This window comes from Diceros bicornis, chromosome 7 (assembly GCF_020826845.1).
Source record: "Diceros bicornis minor isolate mBicDic1 chromosome 7, mDicBic1.mat.cur, whole genome shotgun sequence".
NCBI classification, from domain to species: domain Eukaryota; kingdom Metazoa; phylum Chordata; class Mammalia; order Perissodactyla; family Rhinocerotidae; genus Diceros; species Diceros bicornis.
In genome coordinates, this window is record NC_080746.1 from 59,661,692 (window position 1) to 59,684,257 (window position 22,566).

The 22,566-nt window shown below is 40.5% G+C and overlaps 1 protein-coding gene across 1 annotated transcript; it reads left to right on the forward strand.

Annotated features, from left to right (window-relative positions):
- Positions 1-11,140: 11,140 nt before the first annotated feature.
- LOC131407966 (olfactory receptor 51G2-like) lies at positions 11,141-12,094 on the forward strand. The gene has a single exon (XM_058544550.1). The coding sequence runs from the start codon at positions 11,141-11,143 to the stop codon at positions 12,092-12,094; it is 954 nt and encodes a 317-aa protein (XP_058400533.1).
- The last annotated feature ends 10,472 nt before the right edge of the window (positions 12,095-22,566 follow it).

Sequence of the window (22,566 nt, forward strand, 5' to 3'; positions counted from 1 at the left end):
TTACTACTTGGATGGTTACAGGGGTCACTTTCTCCTCCCCTCTTGATTATCTGAAGAGTACATGTATACTAGATATGAAAAAAAATGCCACCAATATTAGTGTTGCTGATTTTAAGCATGTACCAGATTTATGGGGCAACCTTCCTATCTCATAGGGTGATGTTTCCAAACTGGTGCCATACCTGAGTCTTCAGCAGGGCATCTCATAATTTCTTGGCCAACTTTTCCTGGCTGATGACATACGATGTAAGACCAGTGCATTCCAGAGGGAAATCACATTATCAGAACTCTTTGATTGTAAAATCAGTTCCTTGGTCGCAAGTGTTGTTGTTGGGATCCCCTATGTGTAATTTTAAACATGGTGGTGCTGGCAGAAGCAATGTAGGAAGGAAAACAAATCTGTCTCTGGAATATTACCTATTTTGTGAGGACAAATTGCTGTTGGTTCAGTGTAACTAATGTGCCACTGGAAGACTGTCCCGACTTTCCTAGAAATAGAGAAAAATCAAGCTCAGACTTGCGCTTTATGTACAAAAGTGTCCGTAGCAGCAGGGATAGAGGCTCTGCCTGAGCATAGATTTCCCCTCACTAAGGCTTATCTGTTTACTGCTACTGATATTGACACTTGTATATAAGCCCATTGAACAAGCAACAGGGGACTGGGGCACAGACTGATCACCATCCACAGGATGGGTCATCTTATCCACCTGATTATTAAGTGCTTTCTCTGAGTGTATGTCCTCTGGTAGATATTCACATGGGACAAAAACATTTTCACACTCTAGACCTTTTCCTAGAAGTTCAATGCATACTTCTACCCATAACTCTTAGTTATTAATCTTTCAGTCTTGTTTATTTTCAGCCTCTCACCCATAGGCTAACCTGTTAGACATAGTTAAGGTGGTATATACATAATATACATCAATTCTTCTTTCATCAAAGTGGACAACGGCTTGTTTCAAGTTCTGTCCATTGGGAAGATTTTCCTTCACCCTTCTCTTTCAGGGTATAGGTATTGCACACTAATCTTGTGCACATCTCAGATTCTCTTGAATCCCTCTGATTCTCTTAGTCATCACCCTACCAGTGTGGGTCACCACTCCATACACATACTTTCAGATTTGCATGAAAAATCACACTGCAGGGTATGGGATCCAGGTGTCCAAGCAGCCATTATAGGCAAATGACATGACCAAAAATTGCAAGGAGTTAGTTCCCCGTGAGGGGAACATTGACTAATGAGAAATGGGAGATAGGAGAGAGTGGGACAAAGAAACTCCCCTCCTTTCTCTCTTGTGGACTACTTCAAGGGAGATTACTGCTTGCAGTTCTACTGATGAGCAAAGCCACTGGCTGAGGGATCTCCTGTGTCTTTTTGAAACTCATTATGAATCATTATCCAGTGTGAGAATGCATTGCATTGCACTGCATTTTTCCTTGCCTCATTTGCCTTTCCCCCAACTCTGATTGCCTCACTTCTCTTTTTTCTTATTCTCACTGCCAACTGAATAAAGGTCACCAATTTAATCTTACCTCAGGCTCATCTAGAGGACCTGGTCAATCTTCCTCCAATATCTGCAATGCCTAAACCCAATTAGAAACCAGATCACAAGGGAGTCTGGGAAACCCAGCATTCAGGATTAACCTCTTGCAATGAAGAGGGAGAAGGAATGTATTTGAGAGCAAACATGCAAATAACTGGCTTGTTCTTTTATGTATGTCATCTCATTTACACCTCTCCAGATAGTCTTAACATTTCAATTTTATAGAGTGGATACTGATGCATTTAGAGTCTAGGTACCTGGCACAGGGTACCTAGTTTAATAATAAGGCGTTTAAGCTCTGCTTGATTGCATATATAATGATCTTAACTGTAATACTGTCAAGGCTTTTATTTCTATACATTTAAGATCAACCCATCCTGAAAGTCTTAACTCAAACATCATCCTCTTCATATGATGCCTTTTCTATTTCTCTCTTGTCTACTCAAAAGTAATGTACCAGTTTAGTTTTATACCTGCTTTATTCTCTTTTATAGGCATAAGCTACTAGAGGAGAGGACTGGCCACTGATTAATCTCTAGGTGAAGCACAGTGAGTAAAGCAACCCCAATTTTGTGAACCAACTCAAAGACGATTGGATAATGTGGATTTAGAATGAGCAGAATGGGAGCAGTCTCCCAAGAGCACATAGAATTGGTTTTAGATTTCACCCATCCACTTCCATTTATCATTTTCTCTCCCATCCCAGATTGGAGAGACAACCCGACATTAGCCATGTTTCTTAGTTTTAAGGCAAAGAAAGCATCCCAGAATGAGGTGCTAGAAAAGTTAAAGAAAAGATTCAGAGATGTCAGTATTTCAACAAAACAGTTAAGAATCCATTAAAAATTCTCTCTTGGCTTTTAGAGCCTGAAACATGACAAGAACCTTCAAAATTACTAAAATTTCAAAGAATGAAAAAAAGGGTGTGTGATAGGTATGGGGAGGCTTATATTGGGTTGCAGCTCATGGAGGACACAGATGGTCTCCTGGTTGGAAGAACCACCTGGAAAACCTCAGGAACTGCTAATGGCCTTAAGCAGATACAACCTTGAAATGTCCTGTTCTCTAATCTGCAGGACACACTGGGATCTGGAGTAGAATAAATAGGAGTCAGGACATCCTACAGTGTAGCCCATCACCTCTACATTGTCCTCCTCTCCATGTTGGGGAGAAAGGAAGAGGGGATGGCTGAAGTTAGTGAGTTAAAAGCTTTGACCTTCTACAAAATTACTCATGATTTTTCTTCAAGACTCTCGAGGTCGTGAAAACCAAGGAAAGACTGAGAAACTGTCACAGTCAAGAAGAGACTAAGGAGATGTGAGGACTAACTGCAATGTGGTACCCCGCATTGGATCCTGGAACAGAAAACAAACACTAGTGGAAAAACTAGTATCTGTTGAAATACATGGGGCTGGTGCATTGATGTAGTGGTTAAATTCACGTGCTCCACTTTGGCAGCAGGGGTTCACAGTTTTGGATCCCAAGCACAGACCTCTGCACCACTTATCAAGCTATCCTGTGGCAGGCGTCCCACATATAAAATGGAGGAAGAAGGGCCTGGGTGTTAGCTCAGGGCCAATCTTCCTCATGAAAAAAACAAAAACAAAAACAAAACAAAAAAAACCTGCTGAAATTCAATAAAAGGACTTTAGTTAATAGTAATGTACCAATACCAATTCCTCAGTTTTGACAAATATATCATTTTTAAGTACAATGTTAACATTAAGAAAACTGGGTGAAGGATATACAGAAACTCTATACACTATCTCTATAACTTTTCTGTAAATTTAAATTTATCCCCAAATAAAGTTGATTTAAAAAATCCAAAACTCTGACCATATATGAGTAGTGGAGGAAGTGTGACATGTGGATGGGCAATGTAGAGGAGGCCAGACCGATTATTGAAGCCTGTTCTCCATTTCCTACTGGAAAGGAAAGGGAGTATGTCTGCAACATATTTGATGTGCCAGGTTTTTTTTTCTGAGTGCATTCATATTCCAGTATAATTCTAACAATGATCCTGTGAAATAACCATTATCCCCAGTTTGCATGTGAAGCATAAAAGGCTCAAGGAGTTAAATTAATTTGCTCATTATCACACAGTTCATAAGTGAGAGATCCAGGATAGATCACAGCTTTTCTACTACATCATACATGATGCGTGAGCTCCAAGAGTATTACCAGGAGAGAGATATTGCTTCATCATTATGGCTTTATTTTCAACCACCTTCTTTCCCAGGTATAAGCATAAAGTTAGAGAGAGAACTTCTTTTCTCCTCTCTAACACGCTCATCCCTTGGTTACAATGCCTGGTAACTCTTCAGCAGAATTTGGAAAGAGCTCATTCTCTCTAGAAAAGGAAATTCCTCACAGCCTCTGTAGCCCCAAAAAGGACAGAATATATCCCAGTCCCTAACTATCCTCTTGGTCCTCACCAGCCTCCATCTGTCACCAGACAATTCACGGGGCTGGCTCTTTGGGAAGAGCAGATGCTCAAGTACAGCGCATGTTAGTATCCTTCTGGTGCCCCCTGTGAAAAGTCACCAGATATGCTACCTGATGCTTCCTTCGCAGTCCCAGAGATGCCTGGCCCAGCACTCAGGGGGCTCAAGAAGTTCAACTATGAAAATCTCTTGTATTTGCACCCATATCCCAGCAGACCTGTTATTTCCCTACACCCACCAGGAGGGTTATAAAGTACTGGTCTTTGTTGACACAGCAAAAAAATGCTTTTCACAAACAGAGGGATGGATGAGAGGAGACACAAGCTTTGGAGCCATGGTGAGTGCTGGGACTAGGGTGTCAAAGCTGGGGCCTGGGGTGAGGACACTGAGCACCGAGGCCGGGCGCCACCAGCCCACATCAGTGTTCTGCCTCTGGGCGCTCTGAATGGTCTCTGGTTAGGGCAGGCAGCTACCCTCCAGGTCTTTCCATAACATGAGAGGTGAGAGTTACCTCAAGGCCTTTGCTGATCCTCCCTCTTATAACATAATGGGCATGGGTGGGCATCTGTAATGAGATCTTATCACACCAATGCCCTTTTTGAGCTAGATAGTTCCTTGCTGAGAAACATGCTCTGCTCATAATAAAGGAAAACACTGCTCTTTCTCAATCCTCAACCAACTAGTCAAACCTGGACAAAAAGTATAGATGATTCCCCAGGTTCACCTGCAGTGGCTGCTCTTAGCACAGGTTGAATCTAACAGGTTTCCTGCATCCTATAGTGGGACTTCTGATTAGGGGGGCAAAGATAGGCATAGAGGATAGACTCTGCCTCCATTTGGGGTCCAGCTCCAGCTCCGTGACCAAACCTCCCCTGAGACAGCATATTCTGACTAGTTTGAGCTGGCGTGGAGGGGTCGCTTTCCATCTCATCCTAAGCTGACTCAACTTGGGAAGGCTGTCAGCTAAGAAACAGCTGACCATGTTGACACTTACTAAGGGATGATGATTTCTTGATGAACTCATTTAACCTCACTACAACTCAGTGAGGGAGGCACTCTTATTATCTCCATTTGGCAGGTGAGAACACTAGGATACGGAGGGGTTAAGAAATGGGCCAATGGTCAGATGGCTAATCTGTAAGGAAGCCAGGATTCACAGCCAGGCAGCCTGGGTCTAGAGCACATGCTTCTCCTCTGTGTTGCCTGCCCAGGATAAAATATCTGTAAGATGCCAACCTGTCCCAACATCTGAAATGCTCATATGAGGTGACACATGATTTTAATAGAACATATATGACTCATGCTATTAAAGACATTCAAGGAAGCTAAAGAGAGTTCACAATTGCAGATATCTCAGAACCCTCCCAGCAGATTTATCTGTGTTAATCCTGAAGGAAGATCATGGAAGGCTGGGTTGCAACATATTCACAGGTGCTAGTGATTTACACAACCAGGCCTCTATATCAGGTTGATACTGTCTATCTACCTCCCTACCTGTCTATCATCTTAAATTAAATATCATTCAGTACTAGAGATATACCCAATCTATTCCAGACCGTGGCATCTCTTTGTAAATAACCAGGCTTTAGTCAAATCTAATCAAGGACTATGGTTGCCAACTTTTGAAATGAGGCAACACTTACATAGTCAGATTTAAAGGGGATCTGCTGTTTAAAAATATTTAAAGAAATTAAAAAAAAAGGACTGATAGGATCAGATTTATTTAATCATGATTTTTTTCTATATGGATCCCAAATCTGTAAACAAACTAAAACCTTTTGAGGAACTCCAATTGTAGCCTTTTACTCAGATTTCACTGTAATTTCATTGATAGCTTTCAGGATCTGGGTCCTGTATTAAAGCAGTAGCCTCTGAGCATCTCTTTGTGTGTAGTGTGGGGAGGGAGGACATGTGGAGGGGAGGACACCTCCCCACACATCCCCTGTTCATCCCCAGAACATAATAAAAGCTTCAAACTGCTAGAAAGCAGCAGGAGGTGGAGGAGTTCTGAGTTGTTTCTAGGGAGCTGGAGACCCTGCAGACCATTTGTGACTGCTCAGTTACAGGTGCCTGGCCTAGGTGGGTTTATGCTAGGCTTACTTCTGGGCAGAGCAGTGTTAGAGCTCCTCTTGGCTTAAGCACACCAGCATCACGGGCCTTGGGAAAACTTGAGTCTCCAGCTCCTGATAGTCCTTGCTAGCCTAGGGCTGCAGTGCCAGGGCCTGTTTTTCTGTCACCTCCCTCTTGGCCCCAGGCCTGGGGCTCCTTCAGTCCCAGGATCAGGTGGCAAATCTAGAGGCTTACAGCCTTACATCCCCTTGAGTGCTGGAGACTGATGCCTGGTTGCCATGGAAATCTTCTTGTGGGAGAAGGGTCTCCAACCTTCTCTAAGCTGGGTCATTTCTTCTCAGCAGTTCATAGTTTGGCCATGAGGCATTTGGGGAAAGACTTCCCTAATTAGAGAAAGACACAATCTTTGCACTGTTCATGGTCTTCTGGAACCTGGATGAGTAAGATAGTAGAGGGGCAGAGAGTGTAGTTTAGTTGTTTCCCCACTTCCTTGAAAGGGACTTCTCTGCATTAATTCTTGCTCCCTCCCTCCCTCCCTCTCTTCTTCTTCCTCTCTCTCTCTCTCTCATTGTTTTTCTTTTCAATCTAGTTTTATCATGTTTCTCCTTTGCTCTCTCTAGAGATTACTTCTGTGAGGTGAAAGCTCTTCTTCCTAAGCCATGAGCCTATAATTACACTCATGCAATATGCAACACAAGGACAGTTAATAAGCACACGGGCCCCATATAATCTTAGATCTTTTCTGTGGGGAAGTTCAAGGATTGATGCAGATAAACAGTCAGGGAGGATGCAGAGGTGGTAAATGAGAAGATCCCATAAATCTGTAATCCTATTTCATCTTCTTTGGGGATGAGAATTTGCAGCATTAATAACATTAATAATCATCATAGCTAGCAGACAGAAGTAGCATAATGCAGTGTTTAAGAATCTGGGCTCTGGACTCAGGCTGCTTAGATTTAAACCCTAACTCATACACTTTCTTACTTCATGGTCTTAGGCAGGTTATCCAACTACTTGGAACCTCAGTTTTCCCATATGCAGAATGGGAATGAAAATTATACCCACCTCATAAAGCAGTAAATAGTCAATAAATATTAGCCATCATTATTATTGTTAAATGCTTATTATGTGCTAGGCACTGACCTAAGTGCTTTGCATGTATTCCCATTTAATCTTTACAATAATCTCAAGAGACAAATATTTTCAAAGATTTTAGAGATGAGAGTGCTGAGAAATGGTCAGGTGCATAAGCTTTGGAGTCAAATGGGCGGTGCTGGAAGCCAGTCTCTTCTGCTCACTCTGTCCTTGACAGGTTTCCTCACCTCTCAGCCTCTATTTCCTAACCTACAGAAAGGGGATGATGCCACTCACAGGCTTTGGAAGGAGGGAGACTTCATGAGATAATGGATGTGAAATCCTAGGGTGTCTGTGCTTACTGTTACATTCTAATAAACGCCTACTATGTGCTAAACAGTTTATGGTCTTTCCCATGTTCGCAACCACTCTTGTGAGGTCAGTAGTGTTGTCCTTTTTTTCCCATGTCAAGGGCACAACTTTATGGTGAACTCCTTGTCACCCCCACAGCACTAGAATGGGGGGAGTAGGATGCAGCCTCCTTTGTATCAGACCCTGCTGCATTCTTAGGTCTTGGGTGGGTGGGCTGTGGAAGGTAACTTGGCCATTACATCCAGAGGATGAGCCACAATCTGTGTGGAAAATTTAGGCAAACTGGGTGTGATGGAAGCAGAGAGGCTGGATTGATCTGAGGACTACTCCCCTTAGCGGGTGACCAGACTCCTGTCTCAAACCTCTGCATCTGCTTTAGAGGGAGATAGAGTTGGAGGGAGGGGACAGAGAAACTGGCCTTTAAATTATCTTGAGGGCAAAGGATCTAATTACCACAAAGTGCCATAAATGCTTTTTTTATATGATGTAATTAAGCGAATAGCCTTGTCTTTATGCCTGCTTGGATTTAAATCCTGGATCTACCTCCTAGCTTCATGACCTTGAGAAAGTTCTTTAGCCGCTCTGACCCCCAACTTCTTCATCAGAAAATGGAAGAATATCTCACAAGGATAGAGGATTAAGCAAGCAATATGTGTAGAGAGCATTTATAGGAGACAGATGTGTTAATTTCTGACTCTTACTATTATTTTGTGATAAAATAAACTTAAGGCCCTGAAGAAGTGTCAGAAAGCTAGAGGCATGGCAAAAAGGGGGAAAATGGGGTCCAGCAAGGTAGATTGAATTCCAGCATAGTGATGTAGGGATCCCTCGCAACCGCAGAGAAAGGGGATGTCCAAGTTGCCAAGTGGATACCAATTGCCAGAACTGAGAAGGCACTTCTGACCTTTCCTCAGGTGGGATTGTGGGTGTGTGGTTGTCGTTTCACTCTGTTGTGGACAGAAGCTTTGTACAAAATGATATGCCACTATGTGGCATGATAGTCAGTGAAAAGATTGCTCATGGGTGGGCCCCAAGCTGCTATTTTGCTATATGGAGTAAGTTGTTTCCAGAGAAAAAGACTTTCCATTTGGGCCCCAGCCTATCAGATAATGTATGTCTTGCCTGACAGTTTGGGAAAAGTTTCACAAGCTGTCTGCTAGAACATGGCCTTGAGAATCAGTGCAGAGCTGAGTTCGGGATCATTCTCTTAACAGATGTTTGGCTTGTAGCAAGTTATTCAACCTGAGACTCAGCTCCTTATTGTGAAGATTTTAGATAACATCCTTACTCAGTGTCTGACACATGGTCAATAAATGTTAGCAACTATTCCTATCATCATTAATAATCGTCATCAGAAACCAATTGGTAGAATCGTGTTCATTCATATTGGAACAAATAAGAACGTTCCTTTGGGGTATTCCTACCTTATGTGAATTTTCATTGCTATACGCCATTTCCTAGCATAGTGCTTGACACATAAAGCCAGTTTAGTAAGAGAGCACTTGTAAAACATAAATTGTCTATTCATGCCTTCAACGAATAGACAAAGTTGAACAAAGGAAGGATAGAAAAAGAGTACAGGAAGAGATAGAAAAGATAGTTCTAGTAGCCAAAATTAATCTGTGGTATTAGAAGTCAGGATGGTGGTTATCACTGAGAGGATGGGGTGCCTGGAAGGGGTCACAGGGGTTTCTGTGGGTGTTGACAATGTTCTGTTTTTTGATTTGGGTGCTTTTTATATGGGTGTGTTCACTTTGAGGAATTCATCAAGCTTTACAGTTATGATATGTAGGCTTTCCTATGTGTATATTTCAACAAAAAAGATATTTTAAGAATTATCAAATATGGTAAATTTGGTGAGTAGAAAGATGTCTTATAAGTAGTATTTATAATGATTAGGGGAGAAGTGATCGAGTAGGCTACAGATGTAGGTTGGACAAGGTCCTTCTCCTTCTGGACCCAGTGTAAAGCTCTTGCTTAGACCTGATCCTGTAGCATCAGGGACCAGTGAGGATCATTATGCAAAATTATGATAGGAGACATCTTCCTAAAATTCAAATCTGATCACTACATTTCCTCCCCACGCACATACTCCTTTAAATGTCCATACTTAAGTATTCTGATGATTCTAATGGAATTGTCGGTGATGAATCAGAATACAGAAAGACTGATGAAAGTGGGATAGTTAGGAGGCTGTTATAATATCTAGGGAAATGATGGTGCTTTTGGCTAGATTAGTTTCACTGGGATCTGAAAAGAGAGGATAGTTCAAATATAGTTGATTTGAGGAATGTGTTACAGAGTGAAAAGAGAGAGTTTTCTTTTTTTTCCTGGAGATTTCCTGGATAACAGGAAAAGGAGGAAGGCCTGACAGATATTGGAGGGTGAGCTTTGGGGAAAAAGTAGGGGAATTACAATTTGTGGTTCTGCAGGACATCAATTTACAATGCAAATCGATGTGAGGATACTCAGTAGATAAATGGAGATGCAGTCCTGTTGCTGAGGAGAGAAGTTGGGGGGACTGTATAGCCTGCAAGTGCTATGTGAAGTTATGGGAATAGATGAGCTTACACACTACACTCTGGGCTTGTTGTTCAACATAATTGATCCCGGGGTTCGGACGCTCATGCTTCTGTGCCTGACTCTTCAGGTGGTACGCCTCAAGACCTGTCATCCCCACCATTCTGCCCACAGTGAGGAGAACTTCAAAATACTTGGGGGCTGTCATAGCAGCTTTTATGGTAAGAGGGCTGAAAAAGAGATATTCAAGAGGAAAGTACCATCTAATTGAGTCCACATCCATAGGACTGTCTCAAAGGCAGAGTCAGAAGAAAATGTGCCAGCATTAAGCAGCCAATGAGGTGGGGTTGGGGAAGAAGGAGTTTAACAAAAGTGAATGCATCTGCGATCCCATCTTGTTCACCAGACCTAGCTTTGAAGAACTATTGAATATTTCCTCTAAGTCAACCCATCTCCATAGGAGAGAAATTTATCACCATCGAACATGCTCAAAAGAACCTGTTTTGGGCCCCAAAGGCATTTCCAGAAAAGAAATACAGAAAATGTTGGTTTCATAACAGCACCAGAGGAAAAACCAACCAGTCTACTCAGAGGATGGTTTTGAAAATACATCATTTGTTTGAATGTGTCCTTTCTGGTGTATTTGTTAACAGATGTGTCAGACTGTGGAAAACCTGCCTCCAAGAATAAATAGAAATGGAATCTAAATTTCTTGTTCCTCAAACCATCCTAAATTTCAACAGAACATTATTCTCCTTTCTTCATTATTTAGTCTGAGAAGACAGTCTGGAGGTAGGCTTTTAGGTATAGCTTAAGTAAAAAAGGAGTTTTTCACTTAGTTTCTGTGTGGCTAAAGAAATAGCCATAAGCAATAAGCAGAGAGCAACTTATAAAATTTATTCAATACAACTTTATTCAAAGAGAAGAAGATTGAATTAGCCAGGAAATAGAGGGGAATGGGGTTCCTAGAGGAACGAGGTTTCTTTCATGGCCTAAGAAAGGGTTATGGGGCAGCTCTTCCTTCCCAGCCCACACTTAGTAGGGACTTTATAAGTGATGAGCACATGAACAAATGACTCTTACTTCTAGGCTGGCCAACTCCCTCCTGGAATCACTATGTTCTCCTGCAACAGCAGCACTTCTGGGTGTTCCATCTTCCTCCTCACTGGCTTTCCAGGCCTAGAAGCCTCTCATCATTGGGTTTCCATCCCCATCAACCTCATCTCTGTGGTTTCTCTCCTGGGTAACAGTATCATCCTCTTCCTGATCCTCACAGATCCAGCCTTACATGAACCCATGTACATCTTCCTGTCCATGTTGGTAACCTCTGATCTTGGCCTCTGTGCCTCTACCTTCCCCACCATGGTGTGGCTCTTCTGGCTGGGTGCTCGGGAGCTGCCCTTTAATCTCTGTGCAGCACAGATGTTCTTCATCCATGCCTTCACCTACATGGAGTCTGGTGTGCTGCTGGCCATGGCCTTCGATCGCTTTGTTGCCATCCGGGACCCTTTGCACTATGCCCCACTTCTCACCCACTCAGCCATGGTCAAAGTGGGGGCTGCCATCCTGGTCAGGGCTGTCCTGCTCAACCTCCCAGGACTCATCCTCCTGCAGCGTCTGCTCTTTCCCCAGGTCAGTGTGCTCTCTCACTGCTACTGCCTGCACTGTGACCTTGTGGGATTGGCCTGCTCAGACACCCAGATCAACAGCTTGATTGGCCTGGTGTCCATCCTCCTCTCACTGGGCCTTGACTCTTCCCTCATCCTGCTCTCATATGCTCTGATCCTACGGACCGTGCTGGGCATTGCATCACCTGGGGAACGGCTCAAGGCACTCAACACGTGTATTTCACACCTCTGCATTGTTCTTATCTTTTATTTGCCCAAACTGGGGCTGTCTGTGTTGCACCGTGTGGAGAAGCACAGCTACTCTGCTCTGGCAGTGCTCATGGCCAACCTGCACTTTTTGGTCCCGCCCTTCATGAACCCCATTGTGTACTGCATCAAGTCTAAGCAGATCTGTCAGGGCCTACTGAAGCGCTTCCAGCAGAAAAGAGTTGATGTCTCCTAGAACAGCAAAAGGACCCAGAGGCACATGACCCCTGTGGGTCAACCTGGGTCTTGGGGTGGGTGAGGATTAGTGGTGGAGAGCTAATTTTGAGGTTTTTGAAGGATTCAGCTCTTACCGTTGAGCCCTTTGTGGGGCACTATCAGCTTTTATAATTATAGTCTTTGGGGACTGAGACCATTGGAAAACATATTGAACTAACACATTGATAATCCTCTCATTGCTCTGGTTAGAGCCAAACCATTTCAGACTCATGTATACTGTAACATCTCCTTACCTAGGGGACTTAACCGCACTAACTGAAAGGTGTGTGTGAATATCTATTTGTGCAGGTACCTCTCTCCTCTTCCCCACCAAACTTCTTCTTTTCCATTTCACTTCCAAGCCTAAGGAAGAACTATATTCCTATTGTATATAAGTAAGACTATGTATAAGTAAGCTATATTCACCTTAACACTGGCCCTCTTCTCCCAGATTTAACATTAACTAGCTCATGTACTAAGAAGTAGAAAAGGGAATGAGTGATGAGAAACACACAGGACAACACTGTTCCTGCTGAATTTATCCAGCACTTATTATTTGCAGCTTAGGGAGTGATAGTTTTCTCTTGGTTCTCTTCCTGTGTGTCTCTGCTTTGAGCTAGAGGGAAAGTTTGGCACTATTAGGCCTAGGAAAGCTGCTCAGTATAACTTCTGGATAGTGCTGGTTTCTCAAGCATCAATGGTAAGGGTGGAATAGCCACTCACTTCAAATACAGGTGATCTGCTAGGATGTAAGCTCCATGAGGCCAGGGATTCGGGCACTGTTTTGTTCACTGATGTATCTCCAGCTCCAAGAATAATGCCTACTGTATAGTAGGTGCTCAACACACACTGTTGAGTAAATAAGTAGGAAAGATTAAGGGGCAAAAGATTCTTGACAGCTGATCCCCAGGAAGGGAGAGGGCTGTGATATCTGAATGTCTGAGGACTGTGGGGGTAACAAACAGTTGATAAGTTGGAATAGAATAAGGTGAGGATGGATGTCAGAGACCTTGGGGACAAGGTGTGATTCTCTCTATACCATACAGTCAAGAAGCCTGTTTCTAAAGGTGCAGCTCAGAGAGGAGCTAAGGTTTTTTTGTGGAGCCTTTTCCAAAGCTGCTTCCCAACCTCTAGGGAGAATTTTACCAGAAACTGAAGAATATCTCACTCCATTGCCCTTGGCCTGCTCAGTCCTAAAATACCCACAATGTTTCTTGAAGAATTGAAAGAGGGATATTCCTGGTGGAAAATAAACACTCACATTAAAAAAAAAACTCCATGAGAGAGCTATTAGAAAGTGCCTTGCCTATATCTATGGCCATCCAGACAATTGGGAATTTAATAATTGTAGTCATTTCTGTGTGTCATTTCCATGAACTGAGAGAGGAAAATGAGAAATTCAGAGGCAAGAAGGCAGACTGGGGAGCTGTGAATCCTATACACGGGGTTCTAGTTGAAACAGATGTTCTCATTATGTGTATTTACACTGGCCACCATACCCACGGATTCCAAGAAAGTCAAAACCTTGTGCCTATAAGTACCTAGGAGGAGGCCATTGCCAACACTGTGTGTCTGAAGGTCACAGATCCTACCCATAGAGCCCAAGAAGCAAGGATACCAAATCATGAGTTTAGAGTTACCATTTCAGAATGTTATGTCTAGTAGTAGCCAACTCAAAAGTTTCAGTAAATCCAGTTTGGCCAGTTCGGAAGAGGAGGTCATTTGAAAAGATAGCTTGTGCTATATGACAAGGTTCCTCATCAGGGACACAAATCTTGGACTGAGCAAGCAACCATGTCATCTAGGCCCCTTTGCCCACTTCTCTCTCTGCTCCAATAACAAGAATGTTCTGATCAGGGAGCCAGTGTGTTCATTTCGCTGAGGGTCCCATCAATCTCTATGAGAAACCCTTGGCTGACATGATAGTATTCAGGACCACTAGCAGCCTTGAGCAGTTAAAACAAAACAAAGCAAAACAAAACACCTTGTATACAGGCCCTGAGGCTGGAAAATTCCTATTCAGAGAGTTAGAAGAATTAAGCTTGGATGTTAGACACCCAGTCTAGGATGGTGGGATCCTTTGGGTTTGTCATTTTTGCCTTTTCTCAACAGCAGCTCTGAGCTTGGAGCCTTCTCCCACCCGTAATCCCTGTCACCATAGCACGGTCATTCTTATTGCTAGTCATTCCATGGCTGCACTGATGTCAAGAGCTGGAAGAGATCTGGAGGTCTATGTCTCTACAACTTTACCTTCAAGGTGCACACATCTTAGCATGTCCCATAAGTCCTTCCTCTGCTCCACAGGCCAATAACTATTAAAGTATCTGAGCCTGACACAAGGGGGAGTCCTGCAGTGGTCTCTAGAAAGCTTTGCTACCAGTTTACCCAGTTAAAAGATTATCAGGGTGTGACGTATAGTGGCTTTTAGATTTTGTCATTAGTTAAAAAAAAAACTGTGTACATGAATCTAAAGCTCCTGTTTTAATCTTTAGGCTAATAAGACTGTTACCCACCCATGCAGAAAACTTGAGTTAAAAAAATCTCACCTCTGGCTTATACCAGCTGTGTGACCTTAAGTTAGTTATTTCACCTCTCTGAACCTCTGTTTCCTCATGATTATAAAGTGGGGTAATACCTACCTCACAGAGATGTCGTAAGGATTCAACTACAAAATGTACATAAAGTGCTAAATCCAGCAGCAGAGAACCAGTTTTATGTGCGTTTGTGTTATCTGATTAATGCCTGTTTTCCTTAATTCACTGCAAGGACCATGATGGCAACTGTTTTTGCTGACTTATCTAACCCTAGTGCTGAGCATATGGCCCAAAATATTGTAAGCCCTTTATGTATAAAATGAATGAATAAGTGAAAGACTAAATTTCTGGCAAATGGTAAATGCAATTAAAAATCAATAATTTTATTGTTCTCAATAGATAGGAGCATTTGTTATTATCATGTATCAGGTAGCTTTGATTTTGTATTGGGTAGCTTTAATTTTGGGAGGAAAATGGCAACTGCTGGTTGGTTTGTTGCAAATGCAGAATGTTTGTTCAAGGTCACACTGCTCCTTAGAACCTCTGGGTGTATTAATTCATAGCTAAGTCTCTCAAGGTCTCCCAAAGGGGACTTCCAAATGGGAGATCTAAATCCGGTCTAAAAGAGATCTACAATACATAATGCCAACCACCAAGGCTTGTTCTGGGTGAACTGGAGAGTATATTCTAAGTCTGGGATATGCTAGAGCGGGATGGGGTCTTTAGTGACTGGAGAATGAATGGTTGACTCATCTCATACATTTTTAGATCAAGTAAAAAGTTTGTGCACACTCTTATGCTAGGCCTGGCTGCTAGCATTCAAGGAATTGGGTGGGGGATGGTCCCAGACAAGAGTAGGAGAAGAAGGCTTGTAGAAACCTGGAAGCCTGTCTCAAGTTCTTCAAAGTCAAGTCTTTCCAAGCAGATTACTCTACATTGTGTATAGATTGGCCATGGGCAGATGATTTCCTAACAGCTCTCTGTAAGGCAAAGAGCTGTTTTTGCCTTTTACAGAAGAGGAAAAGGAAGCCTCCAGGGGTTGACCTAATGAACAATTGCTATGCATTCACTCAGTGAAGTGAAATTATGATTAACGCAAAATTATCTATGTTACAATGTTTTGTGGATTAGAACAATATAAGAAAAAGGGCCCTTGGAGAGATATCCTTCTGAATTCCTTCTACCTCCTCCCATGAAACAGTGTAAGAGGATAATTTGAGGGAGAGGGGAGAGAACTGGAGGTCGACTGCATATCCAAGAGAGGAAAAAGCATGCAAGGGAGAAAGGACACCGAGAGAAGAGAGTATTGATTGCATTTCTGGGTCCTACTCCTATATGGTGGGCCTTGCTGGGGAGTTGTCTTGCATCTGTCCTGGTATTAAGAAATGTTGCTAGTTCCTGTTCTGTTTTTAGAACTACCAAGAAGCAGATACCACCAATTTTCAGGAATCTGAAATGTAGTCTAGATTTCAAATTCTAGCTCTGCTTTCAGCTACTTCCCTAACCTTGAGCAATTGCTTCATTTTTCTCTAAGCTCAATTTCCCCATCTCTGAAATGAAGATAACAGCTCTTACCTCATAAAGTTGTGAGGATTAAATGGGACAATATACACAACACTAAGAAATACAATTAAATGTAATAATGTGTAGGTCCAACTAATATTAACATAAGCAATTAGCTGTCCCCTAGGCTCCAAACATCTGGGACAATCACCTTGTGTAGTTGTCTGCCAACACGACTCCTCACATCTAGACCAGATGCTCTAAATTTAATCATCATTCATCAAAGCTCTAGCAAACCCAGGACACCTCTCCTAGCTTCAGCAGAGGTTTGAATTATCTAATTCCCCAGCATCGCAACCCCAAACAAACACAACTTTACAATTCAATTCAATTTAATTTGACTACCAACCTACATTTCTAAGTACTTTGCAAAAATCACACCTAATTATTTCATGCCCCAGTGGGCTGGTACTGCTATTGCCTCTTTATAGAGGAAGAACTCAAATGATTCTGTCCCAGAAAGTCAGGAGTGGGCTTGCCTCTCACACTGCTATACACACTCTCTCTGAAAGGCCTTTATCAATGGTAGGCTTCTATTTATTTTTTAAGGTTTATGTAGGACTTTTCATGAGAGGAAGTGTTCATACTCCTTCCTCCATGTCTATATATCCTTGTGTAGGCATTTATAAAGCATTTATTACAATATGCTATCTGTCTTCTTCACAGACTAGAATTTCTTGGTTGAGACATCTTGGTTTTTCAACTTTATTCTAGATTCTATCAGTGTATAAAGACTTAAAAGGCTGTTGAATGAATAAATAGGATTTCTATTATGAATCGAGCACTGACAGTTTAGAATTTCTTGTGATCGAGTATTTGAAATTATGGTTAGATCATGAGGCTGCATTAGAGCCCACATGAGGGAAAAGTCCTCATGTAGTTCTAGATTCCATGATTTTGTCTTTTAAGGAAGCATCTTACCCAGGCTAGACTAAGTTTCTATATCTCTAAAACTGCCAGCCTTGTCAGGTATGATTTGTAAAGATGTAAATATTAATATTCACGTGTTTATTCTCATGTCAATACTTAGTAACCGTTCCCATGCATGAGACAATGAAAGGAATTCTTGCAGCATTAACAGCTTCCAACTTTCAGGTCTATTATTTTCACCTTCCTTCCTCAGGGTAGTTCTTTTTATTGATCGCTTATTTAATTGTATTTGTTTTTCTTTTGGTGAGGACGACTGGCCCTGAGCTAACATCTGTTGCCAATCTTCCTCTTTTTGCCTAAGGAAATTGTCCCTGAACTAACATCTATGCCCATCTTCCTCTATTTTGTGTGTGGGATGCTGCCACAGCATGGCTTCATGAGCAGTGTGTAGGTCCACACCCGGGATCCGAACACACACACCCCAGGCTGCCAAAGCAGAGCGTGTTGAATTTAACCACTACAACACTGGGCCAGCCCCACAATCCCTTATTTTTTTTTAAAAAAACCACTCTCTTCAGGTATTATTGACATACGAAAAGCTGTATGTATTTAATGTATACAACTTGATGAGTTTGGAGTTAAGAAATCCACTATACAGCATAGCACCTGTAGATATTAATACTGTATTGTATACTTACAAATTTGCTAACTTAACTAACTTAAAACATGGTGCAAAATGCAGAGGTCCTCCATGGCAGCCTTGAAGGAGACTAATTTCCTGTAGCCAGAGGGCAGACTGCTGAAAATCAGGCCCAGGACATGATTTCAACGGTGGCAGAAATATTAAGATTGAATATACAGTCTCAGTAGGTCATCTACATCAAAGTAAATTCCCTGATAAAGTGTGGGACTTTAAGAGCTGGAAAAGAGACATTTAGGTGAACGAGCCTAAAACTACCCGACCTTCAATATTTTCTGAACTTTCCAGGCTGGCAGAAGCACCTTTTTCCCCTTACCAGAAGAGAACAGTTTCTCTTTGTCTGGGAATCATGACATGACCTCACCTGAAGCAGGTGCTTTGCAAGAAGTTTCTTGTTCTCTTCAAGATCCACTTCATCACTCTTCATTGCTTCCAAGCCAGGTTACGTCTTAGAACAGTGACAGTGGAGAAATACAGTACCTGCCTTCCTAACTAAGTACCTTCCTAAGTAAAGAAATAACTTACATGCAAAGGAAATTGTAGAATGTATAAATATGGTGTACTTCTTATCCTTCCCCGCAGAAAAACTCAGAGGTCTATGAATCTGAGTTGAGAAACACTATATTAACATAATAAAATTCCTATACGGATTCTTACTTCATCAGTTTCTTCCCTTCTTTGCTGTCTTTTCATTTTCTGATCTTGTACACTGGGGTGGCTCAGGCTTTGTACACCAATCTTATGACTTTGGAAACTGTCTCCATTTCCTGGAAAAACTGAATGGAGGTTGCCCTAACCCCACTTCACAAGGTCATTCTTCTGATTCCAGCCACCAAGACATCTAGTATCTGTCTTCTGACTCTTGAGACGGCCCAGGCAGCCATCTTACAGCTACTCCTTGCTTCAAAGCATTTATTAGTAGCAGTAACTTGTTTAAGCCCATCTAGTTTCTCATCTCAATAGGATACAATGTTGGCCCCAGGCCTATTGGAGTTACAAAATTGAGAAAAGTTGTACCATGGGAAAGGCTTAGGCCCCTAATCCCACTGGAAGAATGCTTAAAAAGCAGGTATCAGAAAGGACAAAGAAACCAAAGGGCCCTAAAATGGACCCTCAGGTGAGGAGAACTGGTAGGCCTGAGGAGAAGATGAGACAATAGAGCAGTACATGTTATGATAGATCAGCTGGACAAGAACGAAAGGAGGAGAGAGTGCAATGATCCTGGCCACCAGGTGTAATTGTTCCTGTATTACAAGGTCCTGGAGACTGCAACTATGAAAGTCAGTGAAAATAGCTTTATGTAGAGTAGCATCCCTGATTTTCAGCAGTTTCCTCATGTTAGGGAGATAGAGTTTGACATTTAAGTTTTACTAAGTTGGGAGGAATTGGTAATATCTCAGTATTTTTTTTTTTTTTGGTGAGGAAGATTGGCCCTGAGCTAACATCTCTGCCAGTCTCCCTCTATTTTGTACGTGGGATGCCACCATAGCATGCTTGATGAGCAGTGTATGTCTGCGCCCAGGATCCAAACCCGTGAACCCCAGGCTGCCAAAGTGGAGCACGTGAACTTAACCACTTGGTCACCAGGCTGGCCCCAACATCTCAGTTTTTTGATTAAAACTCCAGAAAGTCTGCACCTTTAATAGTATATCTAAGTACTAAGAGCTATGATCTTGGGATAAGAGTAAAATTGAAATAATAAACTCTTAATAAAGCCTGAAGTTAAACCTCATAGGATCAAGATCATTGACACATCAATAAATAAACTATGCCTGTCAGACAAAAACTAAAAACTCCTCAAAGAAAAATAACAGGATCCAGAGATTTTTCAATGCATCCTTTACAATGTATGGTATACATTGAAAAATTACTATACATACTAAAAAAGCATAATCAAGAGAAAAAATCAACAGAAAGAGACTCTGTAACCCCACATTTTGGAAAGAGCTGACAAGTATTTTAACATAACTATAAAAAGTTTAAAGAATCTACAGAAAAAGATGGATAACTGGGTGATAATATGGACGTTTAAGGAGAAATTTAGAAACTGTATAAAAGAATCAAATAGAAATTCTAGATTTGAAAATATAATATTCGAAGTAAAATCATAGTTGGAAGTAACATGAGATTGGACAATGTGAAAGAAAGAATCAGTGAACCTGAAGACCAAGTCAATAGAAATCATCCAATATTCTATTAACCAGTTAACAGAAGCAGAGAGAGAAAAGAGTTAAAATAAATGAATAGAGTGACATGTGGGTCTCTATCAAGGAGTCTGATATATATGGGATTGGAGTCCTGGAAAGATCAGAACGAGAATGGGTCAGAAAAATACTTGGTGAACTAGTTGAAAACACTTTCCAAATTTGGCTACTAAATTAGAAAATCAACTCATTGACCCAGTAAATTCAGTGACCCCCCAAGCAAAATGAATATAAAGAAAACTCCACATTGACACATCAAAGTCAAACTGCCGAAAACCAAATACAATGAGAAAAACATGTAAGAGAAGCCTGTGAAAAAAAGACACGTTACGTATATGGGAACTATAAGAATGATGACTTTCATAAGCAAAAAAGGAGCTCAAAAAAATAGGAACAACATATTTCAAAGTGCTAAGAGGAAAAATAAACCTGTCAATCTAGAATTCTATAGCTAGTAAAAATTTTTTATCAAAAATAAAATTTAAATAAGGATATCTTGAGGTAAAAGCTGAGAGAATTTCTCACAAACCTATACTACAAGAATGCTGAAGAGAAATACTATATGGAAATTTGCATCTATAGGAAGGAAAGAAGAGCACTGGAAATAGTAAATATGTGTATAAAAGATTATTTTTTTATTAAATTCTTTAAAATGGCTTAAATAAAAGTAATAATTTATTTTTTAGGTTTATAATATATATGAAATATGTAAATATAAATACTTTATGTAAAATATGTGTAAAAACTGCACAAAGGATAGAGAGTAAATAGAACTGTTATAATATTCATATATTTTACATGAAGTGGTAAAACGTTAATTCAAGGAAGATTGTGATAAATTAGGAGTACATAGAGTAAACCGTAGAACCACCTAGGGGTTACATGAAGTATAGCTAAAGACAAGTAGAGGAGATAGAATGGTATTTCAATATATGTTTAATTAGCCCCAAAACTGCAACACTGGAAAAATAAAGAACAAAGGAGGCAAATACAAAACAGGTAGCAAGATAGACTTAAACCCAAGTGCGTTATAGCATTCAATGTAAAAGGACTAAATACTCCAACTAATAAGAATTTGTCAGACTAGATACATAAGGCCCGATTCTTTGCTGTCTATAGATGGTTAACTAAATATAAAGCCACAGATCCTTTAAATGTAAAAAGATGGAATATTAATATACAATGCAGTTTAAGCTGAAGAAACTCAGCTGTAGCTGTAATAATATCAGACAAAATTGATTTAAAAGCACAATATTACCCAAGATAAAGAGGACCATTTATAATGCTAAAAGAGTCAATTCATCAATATAACAATTCTAATAACAGCTTCAAAATACACGGAGTAAAAATGGACAGAACTAAAAGGAAAAATAGAAAAGTCCACAATTGTACTTAGAGAGTTTAACAATTCTATCAGTAACTGATAGAAGAGGCATATAAAAACATCTGTAAAGATATGAAAAAGTTGAACACCATCGATCACCTTGACCTAATTGATAATCATAGAACAATACACCCAAACATGCAAAAACACATTAATTTGAAGTGCACATAGAAATTCACCAAGATAGACCATATCAGGGCCATGAAACAAGTCTGAATACATTTTGAATGATTGAAATAATAGAGTGTATGTTTTCCAACCAAGATGGAATTAAACTAGAAATAGCAATAGACGTATAGAAAGTCACCCAACAGCTGGAAGTTAAGCAACACACTTAACCCATGCGTCACAAAAATATTATAAGGGAAATTAGAAAATAGTACAAAATATTCTAACACAACATATCAGCATTTGTGTGATGCACCTAAAGCAATGCATAGAGAGTTTATATGTATAAATTCTTATATTAGAAAAAAAGAAAGGTTTAAAATCAACTATCTGAGTTTTTAAGAAGCTAGAAATAGAAGAGCAAATTAAATCCAAAGTAAATACAGAATGGAAATAAAGAGCAGAAATCAATGAAAGAAAAAACAAACAATAGAGGAAAAAAATCAACAAAGCCACAATTTGGTTCTAAAAATTAGTAAAATTGATACACTTCTCTTCCCTATCAGCATAACAGAACAGGACAAAGCACACACGAATAACCAATATCAGAAATAAAAGATGACAAGTCCTACAGAATTGAAAGGAAAATAAGGGGATCTTATAAACAATTTTATACATATATTGGTATATTATTTGACAATTATTATTTTGACAATTTAGAGAAAATACAAATATTCTGAAAATAGAAAATCTGAATAGACCTATATTCTTTAAAAATTGAATGTTAAATAAGTAAAAAATAAACTTCAGAACCAGTTTTCTTTCCTGCAGAATTCTGTCAAATATTTGAGTAAATAAATTTTTTTAGAAAATAGAGTCATAGGGAATACTTTCCAATGTATTTTATGAGGCGAGCAAAACCTTGATATAAAGATCCGATAAGGAAATTACAAGAAAAAATTACAAGATCAATATCTATCAAGAAGATAGACACAACTATCCTTATCAAAATACTAGCAAACTGAATCCAGCAACATATAAATCCAATAATAAAACTGAATCATACAATACATCATCACCAAGTGGGGT

Excerpts from the sequence above, each read along its gene's own strand:
- LOC131407966 (XM_058544550.1), top strand. The coding sequence starts at position 11,141 with ATGTTCTCCTGCAACAGCAGCACTTCTGGGTGTTCCATCTTCCTCCTC.